The 12796-nt window shown below is 41.4% G+C and overlaps 1 protein-coding gene across 2 annotated transcripts in view; it reads left to right on the top strand.

The window, feature by feature from the left end:
• ncanb (neurocan b) overlaps positions 1–12796 on the top strand; it is a 172654-nt gene that overhangs the window by 142856 nt on the left and 17002 nt on the right. For both annotated transcript variants that reach the window (XM_005733989.1, XM_005733990.1), the window contains exons 12-14: positions 6994–7152; positions 11518–11600; positions 11817–11961. In XM_005733989.1, the coding sequence (XP_005734046.1) occupies positions 6994–7152; positions 11518–11600; positions 11817–11961 (387 nt within the window). The remainder of the gene's footprint in view (positions 1–6993; positions 7153–11517; positions 11601–11816; positions 11962–12796) is intronic.

The raw sequence follows: 12796 nt of genomic DNA, 5'->3' as shown, positions 1-12796 counted from the left end.
TTTGATATATGGACCTGCAGCGGAGTTTAGGCCCAGACACGGCTAGTGACGTCAGACTTAACGACCGGATAAGAGGTAAACTGACATGATTTAACAACTAGTCAGGTAGAAATTTTCATAATTTAAATAACTAGAAAAAACTTAGATAGGGATGGTAACTCTCTAGTGATTTAGTTGCAAATAACTTCTTTCATTTAAACATTGACATGTGTCCATTGTTCATTTGAATACTAATGTCTGATTTAGACTTCTGAGGTAAATCTCTCTATATAACATAACCTACATAAGTGGTTGATATTGTTGCCAACAGAAGAAACACAGAGGGAACTTAAGCTGCTACTAAAAGTAACAAAAACATTAACTAAAACAGGATGCAAAAGTGAAACTCCTGACCATAATAAACATAAGGTAAAACAGGAGTCAGGGACTCAAAGGTTTTACAGAGAATTAAGCTTACAGTGTAGCAGAATAAAGAAATCAAAACCCAACAAACACAGAATTGAAACACTTGGAATAGCAATATAAACTCAACTAAACCCAAACTCACTTATATTCACAAGGGATTCAAAACCCCAAAACATTACACTTTGTTAATTAATGCATGTGGACGCCAGTTTAATTCACTAGTTAAGCAGGCAACCAGTTGCGATGCAGCGGCCTGGGCAGGCAAAAATGTAAAAATCAAGTACATACTTTTTTTAAAAGTGTATTATACAGTAATAAAATGTGACCTGTCACCTGCTATAGTTGTGTTTACCTACCTTAAGCTTTGCATTAGCTGCAAGCCTTTAAAGCCATTACCGGCCTACTCTTAGAATAACACTGGCAAAGATGCAGACAATGGATGTACACCAATATATTAACATCATATGCTAAGTGCACACTGTGCCCACCCGTATAAGACGGACCAGCTGTGTGCCTGTTGTGTGAATTGTTGCCTTTTCCGTCTAAAGGCTCCAGCTGCCCTCTCTTTTACCTCAGCCTCCTACATCAGCATCAATCTGCAAAGACACATCTATGGGATAATTATGCAGAATGAGCGCTCAGACTGGCATCAGTCATTCATGTTGCACTCTGAAGCTTTTTTTACTGTAACATCCATTACTCCTAATTGTGAGAATCACACTATTAGAATGTTCCATTAATCAATGCAGCACTCATAATAACCATTATTAATTCCTCAGCCAGTGGCACATTCTCGTCACATTCTCACCTTTATCAGCAGATTCTCGCTGTCTCTCTCACTCATTTGCTCTCTCTCTGGACTCCTGTCATCTGCCCTCTTGCAAATGGCAACACTGGCCTGTCAGCCTTCAAAGTCTCAAACGGGGAGAACACAAAATGGCAGTACACGCAAACACGCGCAAACGTGAGCACATGGCGTTTCATCATTCAGGAGATCTAAAAGAGGCGAGTAGCAGCAGAAGTATCACTTGGTGATGTGGATAAACGACCCAATCAGTCAACTGGAAGTGTATGGCCTTTTATTTCCTAACTGCTGTTCACTAAAGTCTGTGGGAATATTAATCGCTGAAATGTACCCCCTATGTCTCCCTCCTCCTGACAGAGGGAAAACGGGAAAAAGAAGACGACTTGAATAATGTCTAAATATTTGAAGAGGTTGATGTGATGTCTGGCTTTGAGCCTCACTGTCAGCGAGTGGGAGAAGAAATCAGCAGAGACTAGGTTGAAGATCTGAGGGGGAGAAAACATGCCTGTTTATTTTTGATCTCTCTTTTTTCTTTCTCTCTGTCTTGCTTTACTTTTGATTTCTTTTTCTGTCTCTCTCTTCTCTGCCCTCCCACACTGTAGCTCACTGCTTTCTTAGCTCCCGTTTTTCGTTCTCCTCAGACTCCACTTTTTTCTCAAGCCTATGTAGAAGCCTATGAAAAGCCCCTGTTTACTGTTCACAGCCCCTGTTTTAAAATGACTGGTTAATGCCTAATTGGGAGCAACGGTAACCTTAAATACTCACTGACTCCCACTGTGGACCCCATAGCAGAATGTGTGTGAGTCAGTCAGTGTGTGTGTGTGTGTGTGTGTGTGTGTGTGTGTGTGTGTGTGTGTGTGTGTTTCGTCTCTCTCTTTGTGACACCTACCGTGATTCTCCTGTCCCTGTTCCTGTAGATAACAACCCTTTCTCCACTTCCATGAGCCAAACTGGACTCACTCCCGATTGTAATACAATGTACCAGCTGCCATGTGGGTAAACACACTAGCAGGTAGCTAGCGGATGTGATGACAGAGTGAAAGAGTGTGTTTGCAGTCAGCAGAGGAAATGACAGCAGCAGTGACTGATTTTTGGTCCCAGAAGACCAAAGATAACACTGTGCTGGCAAATGCTAATCGACTTTGTGTGTTCAGAAGTGTACTATCTGCACGAAGGACGGCTGGAAAATTCAGCACGTCCCCTGCGAAGCATCCCTAATCCATCCCTTTCCTTCCTTAGGGCTCATCATAGACTGTATATAAAATACTGCATCAAACATTCATATAGTAAGCTTTATGCCAACAAAATACTGCATAGTCAGTCATGTGAAAGCTCTGTGACAGCATTTTGCAACTTTTTGGAACTTTTTTATCTTTTGGTCCCACCCACGTGGTAAGAAATATAGATACAGTTACAAAGTAATGCACCAGGGATGTGTGGCTGCATGGATTTGGCTGATTATAGATGATACTGGGTTGCACTGCAGAAAAAGTTGAGCCAGGTTCAACTTATTCAACTGTGTTGTTTGGCTGGAGCCCAGGGGTGCAGCATCAACAGAATAGCCATATCCAAACAAATGAAAAAGCTTTTCCACACAGGCCTTCTGTTGGTTGAGCAGTCTGTTCTTTTTCTTTTGAAGATTATTTAAGCAAGCATTAAGGGGGGGAAAGGGCTATTGGCGTCCTATCACTAATAAACATGCAGGCTTAGGGAACCAAGAATTAAAGACAAATGTTTGTCGGGGGTATTTTGCTGTTTTATGCTTCTTTTTTTCTTTTTCTGTTTTTACTGTATGATCTTGCTGGAGTTCAGTGAGCTTCATAATACTTAATGAAACTTTTTATGAGCCATGAAAAAAATAAAAACTACCACATTAGTCATCCTTATTTTGAATGAAAGTAAAAGACACAGAGATAGCTTTATATTTTATATACAGACAGATTTATGAACACTTTCAACTGGTCTGTGCAAATCAACAAGTTATTTTTGCCTCTACCAGCCAATCCTTTTTCATGCTCTGTAACAAGAAGAGTGCTGTTAATGGACTTCAGTTCTCTCACCTTTATCTCTTTGCCTTTGCTCTCTGTTGCAGTCATTAGTGATTTTTAACATTTCTGTTCTCAAGAGCTTTAAAATGGATTTAACTCAAAGATGCCTCAAAAGTCATTAGATTCTTATTTTGTCATCAGTGATAGCCAGGAAGTTATATTTTTAGGTTAAGTAGCGTTTCTTAGAGTGTCAGCTGAGCTTACATGTGAGGCTTTTCACTTGTTTAGACAAAACCATTTATACCATCTTTTTTGTTTAAATTTTGAATCATAAAACACATACTCTTCAAATTCAAACTGTAAAGGAAAAGAACCAGCAGCACTAAGTCCCCATAATGTGAAAGCAAATTCATTCTAAAATGAGCAACAACCTCCACATAAATCCAAACGTGATGTTAAAGCCAGGCTCATCTTGTTCTGAAGCAGTGGGGCGGACCAGAGAGCCAGTGAGCTGCCCAGAGGAGGCTGAAACTGTTAAAATGGCTAATTGGGTTTCATGTCATTAGCGCGTTTTGAGGTCATCAGATTAATTCCCCAGACTACCAAGAGACATTTGAGCAGGAAAAGAAATGAAGTGATACTCCACATTTACATCATTTACAATACAGTAGAAGCCAAATGTGGGCTCATCTTACACCACTGCCCAGAAGTCAGTGTTATATCAAACAAAACCAGGGTAATCTGGAAAGCAGTCCTCTTGATGATTTTAATAAAATGACCATGCTTTATGAGTAAGTCATCACAAGACGATAAACCTGATCAGACATTTGATGGAAGCTTTTGGGCTCTGACGCATCCAGAGATACTATAGACCAGCGGTCCCCAACCTTTTTTGTGCCACAGGCCGGTTTATGTCCGAAAATATTTTTACAGACCGACCTTTAAGGTGTCACGGATAAAAACAACAAAATAAAACCAGTACCGATACCAGAAAAAAAGAAGATATATTCATGACACACAGGGAAAGACCCAGTGAAACTGAGTTAACGATAAAAAAAATAATGATAACAACCGCTAAAAACTCTGAAAACCATAAATTTCACACCCGAGCCTCAACTCTCGCGGCCCGTTACCAAACGACTCACGGACCAGTACCGGTCTGTGGCCCGGGGATTGGGGACCGATCCATTTCTTGTGTGGGGGGTTGTGCTTTTGCAGGTGTGAATATATCTTTCTGTGGACAGATTTAATCAATGCTTTGCCATCAAACACAAAACTTTAAAGTTGTACATTTGAAAAAAAACAAATTGAAAAAAAATTGAACAAGTGGTTGAGTTTGAAGATGGTAATGCTACAACCCATAAATAGTAAAAAGATCCTGCAAAGTGTGACAAGGAGGCCATTTTTATCTCAAATATAGGATAAATCAACAAGTATCTAAATTATACTATCCCAAGTACTCAAGGAAAACAGTGGTCTGAAGATTCGATGCTGTACTTTTTGTGACTAAAATGTATTTATATATAGATGTTTTTTGTATGTTAATGATTCACATCAAACAGCTGACATTTTAAACCTCATTTCATATGTAAGGAAGTGCTAAATCTTCTCGTTTTAATAAGTATATGTTGATCCATGTCTTGTGGACGCTCAAATCTCACTTCCTTTAGTCAGTCTTCCTTAAAGATGATCTGCTCATCCTGCCCAGTGTTTAAACCCATGTGTGCTTTGCTGTGACAAGATTTTGGATGGGTTTTTTTTTTTTTTTTCGTAATTGCCGTAACCAACATATTAGACTTTGAAATAAGAACAAAGTGGGTCGGCTTTTTCAAATGATGAATATTTAAAAACATCAGCCTTGCCCATATGAAATCCTTTAAAAAACCGACCATGTTTTATTAGTAAGTCAACACAACACGATAAACCTGATCAGACATTTGATGGAGGCTTTTGGGCTCTGACGCCATTTTATACTCAGCCCAGTAAAAACATATTGTTAGCAGCCCAGATATATGTCTGACCTTTGTGTGACTGCAACTCATTTTAGAGAATGGACTTCTTGTTTTATGTAGGAACCGATTTTCTTCAGGCCTCCTGCAAGGGGTTGAATGAATGCATGTCAAAGAGGCCAGTGGATGTATGTTGAATTTTAAATAGTGGAGATTGCCACCAGGGCTTTAACGAGTAAGATAATTGGACAGGCACTTGCCATGACAAATTTCACTGACATACTGTGTGCAAACATTATTGTCATTAATCATTTCTCTGCATCTCTTTCTGGCCCCACGTGCACATGCATTCAGCCAACATGATCATCTGTCTATTTTTTTAATGACATAGCACTAAGCCTAAAGTACAAATATCCAGTAACATGTTGTTGCATGGTGGGTAGACTGTAGGAGTTTGCACATTGTGCAGCCGTTTTATACTTTGCTCATTATTGTGGCTGATTGACAATAAGTTTGTCACTCTAACACTCAGAAGAGATACTTGTCATCTTCTGAGTCAGCTAATGCATTGAGCAGCAAAAAAGAAACAATGGTTCTGTATTTCATAAGTTTGGACTTTTATATTAATTCAAGGAGAGTTTTTCCAAACTTCACTTTCAGACAAAAAATGTAGCTCTACCTGAGGAGGCAGTGTTACGGTGACCCAGTGCAGTGCATTTTGTGAACTTGCGTCATTGCACTTCACAGCGGAGTACCTCCATGTCCCTGAACACTCTGAAAGGAGGAGAGCTTAACAGTATAAAAGGCAAAGGTTTGGAAGCCCTTCTTTAATATTCCTGTAAAGAAAAGCTTTCATTACGGACTCCTTTCCTCTTGTCTTCTCTCTTCTCTGCTCTCCTTCTTCTTTCCATGGCCAAGACAGCATCTCTCTGCATACTAAGCAGGGCCCCATACGGCCCAATTTGCACTGCCCAATTTACTGGTGTCGCTTCACATTTGTTGGGGGAGAAGCTGAGGCCATTTCCCTGATCCTCGCAAAGAGGGAAGGGGCACGAGAGATGGTGAGGATGAGGGAAAACTGGAGGTGGCTCAACTGACAGATCAAGCCTGAACCACATCAACTATGACATTTAAACTTATACACGTTATATTCACAGACACACATGCACACATACACAGTCCAAAGCATAAAATGAGAAGCCAAACACACACCGCATTACAACTCACAGTTGCACAGCTAACCCCCAGAGAGATGAGGAGAGAATAGATGGGAAAGATGAAGGGAAAGAAGGAGGAAGGGTTTGGGGGGTGGGGATAAGAGGGAGGGACAGACACTGTGCTGACAGGGCTGTGACAGCGCTTAATTACCAAGCGAGCACTGCACACTGGAAGCAATTTCTAAGGATTGTTGTCATTTGAATAGATTAAAACGCCCTTTCACTGGACTAAGCTGTCTCACCAGCGACTTGGCTCTGCTGTAGATGAAAAGTCCGAGGCAAATCAAAGAGGAGAAGACACCAGCAGAGCCAGAAATGGAGGGAAGGAGGCAGAGAGGGGTGTCACAGAGGGCACTAACAGCAACACCATGTAGGGTTTTTTGTTTGTTTGTTTTTTGCTGCAGAACAGGAACATGTTGTGTGTGGATGCAAACATAAACACTAAATTAATGATGGTCTCCCTCTCTTAATGCCCAAATCGTCCTACCTCTTTCCCTTGCAGCACCATGTGGGTGTTTTAACAATTAAAAAAATCTCACTTGTCTTCCCTTGTGGATTTAAATTGACTAATAACTGTCTTTTTCAATTATCTTCCCCTTCTCTTTCACTACCCTCCTACATACCCGCAGACACCGAAGGCTGCGAGCACACATGGAGGAAGTTTCATGGCCACTGCTACAGATATTTCACACGCAGACACACCTGGGAGGACGCTGAGAAAGACTGCAGGGAGCACAATGGCCACCTTGCCAGTATCCACAGTGTGGCTGAGCAGAACTTCATCAGAGGTGAGTAAGGAGAAACGGGACAATAGCAGATTTGGCACAGAGTGCAGCTCTTTCTGATGTTGTTACTCTGCAGAAAAACTAAAGTTAGGAAGACAAATTTGGACATTCAAGGGCCAGTAAGTCTTGCTGTTAGATGACAGCTCACTTGAGCATGCCCGAGGTTAGGTGGACATAAAATCTCCAAGTTGAAACCTCAGTTAATGAGACTCTAGCAACTTTGACACAGCCATTCTAGGAGCTAAATGCTCACAACAGCATAGTAACAGCAGCACCATGCTGATGCCACCTCCTTAGTGTTTCCGCCTCATGTTTACCGTGTTCATTGTCAGGAGCTGAGGCCTATGTGCAGTTCTGTTTGCAACGTAGCCGTCCACTTAGTTTATGATTGTTTATGATACCCACATCCATTCATCCATCCATTTTCTGCCACAGTCTGGGTCACAGGGACAGAGATGCCAAGACCTACTTCTCCCTAGGCATCCCCTCCAAGGGGACAGTGAGGTGTTTCCAAGCCAGCCAAAACATATAATTTCTTCAGTTTATCCTCCATATGCCTCCTTATAGTAGAACATGCAGGAAGCATTTTAGCTAGGAAGCATCCAGGGGGTGCCCAGGAAGTACATCCTATTCAGAGGTCCAAACCAACTGAACTAATGCAGAGGAGCCGTAGCTCTCTGCTGATTTCCTTCCGAATAACCAAGCTCTTCATCGTATCTCTGAGGCTGAGCCCAGACACCCTTTGGCAGAAGCTCATTTCCACTGTATCTGCGATCTTGTTCTTTTGGTCACTAACCAGAGCTCACGGCCATAGAGGAAGGTAGGAATGTAAATCGATAGCTCGCTTTCTGTCTTCACCACAATCAACAATTTCTGAGTCACTGCCACACCAGTCTGTCTGTCAGTCATCCACTCTACACCTTCCACATTTGTGAACAAGACACTGAGATACTTAAACTTGTCCACTTGTGGTAACATCAACATAATATGCTTCCATTTTTCAACTGAAGATTCTTATGTTTTAGTGTTGAGGACATCTGAAGATTTAGATAGGCATCCTCACGCTTTCTATTTCACGTCGCTATATTTCAGAAATATCTGGTGACACTTGTAATCACCAGTCACTTTTAAAGAAGACATTGCTCAGTTTAAATGATAGTACTGATTTAGTAATAATAGCCTAACTTGCTGTCACTTGGATGGCTGCCTTTGCCTCCTGCACAAAGCTTTTAGAGGCCAGTGAGTGATATCTACTTTTGTACTTTATTATCATACTTGGAGAAGACACCTGACCTTCCCTTTTATGTTTTCCCTAACTCAGTATTAAATATCTCTATAGTTCAGCTGTGGACGGACCTTAAAGGACTTGATTTTGCTGCTGTTTAAAACAGCCTTAAGGAGCAAAGTCCGAGCTAAATAAATCTATATCACCATTTGTTGCAGTGAGTTGACCCTGCAGGCCCTGATATAAGTGTCTGTACAGTAAGTGATATTGATGGTGCTATATTCTTTCTGCAAATGTTATTTTTTTCAACTTTTGTGGTAGCTTCACCAAAGCAAATGAATCCATAACCTGAAACTTAATAGGAAAAAACTGGATAAAAATTGATTTAATTACAATTATTAGGACTTCTGAGTTTTACGTATGTGAAACAAGCACATGCCTTGGAAAGGTTTATGACTACTTGAGTATGATCCATATCTTTTAACATAAAGATTTGCATTTTAGGTGGTAGAGGGCATTAAGTTACATGAATGGCATACAAAAAAGGTGTGTGACATCACCAAAATATCATCATACATCTCTTTTCATGGGCACTTATCTATTCAAGGTCATCTCCTCATGCACCTCCAGTTAGCTTCCTGCATAGCTGCTATTTTTAGAGCACTTAAACAAGGTCTATTCTGACTAATCGGGTATATAGATCTGAGTTTTTACCACAGACATCAACCTACTGGGACAGCAAACATAATCTTGTGTAATGGAGTGACTTTTGTGTCAAGGATCATCCCTGTTGATTAGCTCTGTATCTCAGTGTACAATCCAGAGGCCAAGCAACAGCTTTTTGGGTTAGAATCTGCAGCGTCCAAAATAGACATTCACAGTTTTGTCCACTGAAGACTGTCAAGGCTGAGGTTGTAATGGAGAATGTGTGTATTGAGGTTGAGCTTTTGTTACCTAGTGGCTACACAAGCCACGAAGTACCAACGGCCAGATTTGGTGTGTGGTAGTAACAGGTAAATCCATCCCATTATCCAGTTCACATGACAGACCCACATGTGCAGGTGGTCAGCTGAGAAGTTAATGATCATGCTCTATATTTGTAATATGAACAGAGAACCCGAGATGTGTTGCTGTGGTTGTTTTAGTATGTAATTATGGTGTTTGGTGTCCTTTCCTGTTGTCCTGAATTGTTTGCAAATCCTATTTTAAATTAAGCCAAACAGTTGAAGAGCTAAATACATCTCCTTGGCTCTTCCACTCATGTTCATTGTGGACTTAAATATTTGGCCACAGAGAGCAGTTTAATTAGTGCCAGTCAGCATTACCATGCTAATATCCATTCAGTTTTTCTTTGGTGCTCCATAAAGCTTCATCTCTTTATTCTTAAGTTTTTGCCCTCTGGCAAGCTCCACAGCCACTTGTGTTGTAATAAGACCTGATCAGCACCAGCAAGCTATTCTGGATCAGCCGTCTGTCCCGAGCAGATGCCAAGAAAGGACAGTACCACCCACCTAGAACTGATCTTTCTCCTATTTGCTCACCATTACCAAAAAGTGCGTTTAATTGCCTCGAAAATGGACGTCTCCACCCCTGCAATAAGAGGATCACAGCCATTAGGAAGATTAATGGGCCTGGTAATGATGTTAATCAGATTCACCATGATTGAAATTCCATTACATACAGTATGTGCAAGCACATGCACATGGTTGGCCTACTGCGCACAGAGACACCCACACACACACAAATGAGATTAACCCAAAACACCATTAGGGAAATATCCTTTCACACAAACAAAAATCTCATCACACGTATACCGTAGACAGAAATAATATATCTCTATTAATGGTCATCATTCATCTGAGGTCAGCCAGCTCCAGGACTGTCAAGCTTGAGTCGAGCTCATGTGTGAAACCTGCACTAAGAAGAATAAGAGTACCCTGAGTTATACTACAAAGTTATACTCCACTGTTTTACACCAAGGGCAGGGCTGGACTGGGACAAAAAATTGGCCCGGGCATTTTGACTAGAGACCGGCCCACCGGGTATTATATTATAGCCTCGCCTCTGTCACGCACTGACAGAGGCGAGGCTGCCGGACACTGACCACCACCAGTAGGCAACGGGTGAAGTGTCTTGCCCAAGGACACAATGACCGAGACTGTCCAAGCCGGGGCTCAAACCGGCAACCTTCCAATTACAAGGAAGGGTTTTTTTTACGGGACAGTTGGCAACTCTACTAACTAACCTTATGAATAAAATAAAGTTCACTATCATTAACATCATAGCACCCACCCAGCTGTATAGAAACTCCGTCATGCTAGCTAGTACGCAGTGCGAGTAATTGTGACTGACTATAACAATTTAGCACAACGAAAATAAACTCCACCTAAACTTGGTTTATATCTGACCCAGATAGACTGCAGGTCATAACTTCTTACCTGAAGTTCACCTGACACTCGGACCGGCGGCCGCACAAAATACCCTCTGTGCTATCCACTTGTATTGTCGGACCAAGGCACTTTTGGCTCCCCGTTTGCAACATCTGGACCAAACCTAGAACGTTTTTTGGGATGTGTGTTTGTTTTGTTTTTGAAAGAGTGTTGCAACACCAAAAGCAAATGGCTTCCCTTCATCACCTCAGCAGACACTTTCACACTATCCAATGAACAGTCTGCGTCTATATAAGATCCAGCTTATTTGGTACAAACTTTCTCCAGCAGGTAATGTCCTCAGAATGAGGCCAGTGCAGATAAAGTCATATGACGAGTAGTTGGCAATAGTCTCCTCTTTAGGTGCTGGATTTTCAGCACTGGTGATTAGATGTTTTGTTGCTCCACACAACAAAGTGATCAGTTTCCCACTTGAATCAGGGTTTGTGATGTGTCACAGCCTCATGACAAATGTTTTTAAAGGATTTTTTGAGAGAAATGAGTGCGTGTCATGTACTCATACAGTAAACCATAGAACAACAATTCATTCCTAACAATTTTTTTGTAGTATGTTGTATTAATTATCTATAGATGTCAAGCAATACATTGAATTGCCCCATATATGTCTTTATTGTTTATTTGTAGGTGTGGATACTGTATGTAGTGCTCTACTGTTTTCTGCATTAATTTTTTTGTTTGCAATTTCTTACTCAGGTCTAAGCCATGACAACACCTGGATTGGGCTGAATGATCGGACAGTAGAAGATGATTTTCAGTGGACTGACAAGATGGACCTGGTGAGGATCCAGCTGTTTTTGTTTTGTTTTGTAGTCAGCTGTTGATCCCAGCGTACTTAAAGCTCCTGGAGTTGCAGAGCAAATTTTGATGTGGTCATTGTAGCAGCAGTCGTGATTCCCAACAAAATGTTTTCTCCACTGCTTGTAGTAAAAAAAAAGTAGCACTTTTTGCTCAAGTTTGTTTCTTTAACCTTGCCTGCTTGTGTATGTGTGCAGCAATATGAGAACTGGCGTGAAAACCAGCCAGACAACTTCTTTGCTGGAGGAGAAGACTGTGTGGTGATGATTGCTCATGAGAATGGCAAATGGAATGACGTGCCCTGCAACTACAATCTGCCCTACGTCTGCAAGAAGGGAACAGGTGAGAACAACACAGGGGGAAGAAGAGGAGAGGAGAGTTTTCTGCAACTGAAACAGTTGATAAAGATGACTGAGAAAAGAGGTGAGGAGGCAGAGAGCAGCAAGATGTAAATTGGAAAGAGGAAGAGGTTGCAAAGAGTGAGAAATGTCAGATCTGAAGTGCGAGGCAGCAAGGGATCGGACTGAAGAAGGCAGAGACAGAATGAGGATGTACAGCTCACCGCGCTTTGCTGTCAGCTCTTTAGTTTCAAATCCTGTACAGCCTTTAAAATAGAATCACAAAATAGAAAGGTGATGAAAAGTTCTTGAGACTGTGTTTTTTTATGTAAAGCAGCTCGAAAATGCTGCACACCGTCTCTATCAAAGCACAGAGACTGACAGCGCACGTACCTTCAGGTGATTCTGAATATCCTGACTGTGTCATGCTTTACATTACACACAACTGTGTGCGGTGCAAGAGATTAAGACCAAGCCTCTTCAGTCACTCTGCATACCTTAGAGTCACACTGCTTGCGTCTTACAAGCCCTCTCTTTCTGATGTCCTGTCATCCTCCAGCATCAACTTTAACAAGTTTTCTACACACGGCTCATGTCCTGACTCGATTTTTTCTTTACCCATGTGCTGTTTTAGTTATCATTGTATACGCTGCTACCTCTTCTTTATGTCTCCTGTTGCAGCTGTCCCATCTAAGTGTAGGCTTCTACGTGTTCCTCTGAGAGCATATTAGAGCTTATTTTTTCATACAGGTCAAACTTATGATCAAGAGCGGGTGGCTTGACATATAAATAGTAGGGGTGCAACGATACACAAAATTCACGGTTCGGTTCGATACTTT

The sequence above is a fragment of the Pundamilia nyererei genome, unplaced genomic scaffold (genome assembly GCF_000239375.1).
Source record: "Pundamilia nyererei isolate P.nyererei 1_Seehausen unplaced genomic scaffold, PunNye1.0 scaffold00056, whole genome shotgun sequence".
NCBI lineage: Eukaryota > Metazoa > Chordata > Actinopteri > Cichliformes > Cichlidae > Pundamilia > Pundamilia nyererei.
This window is presented reverse-complemented; position numbering and strand designations above follow the sequence as displayed.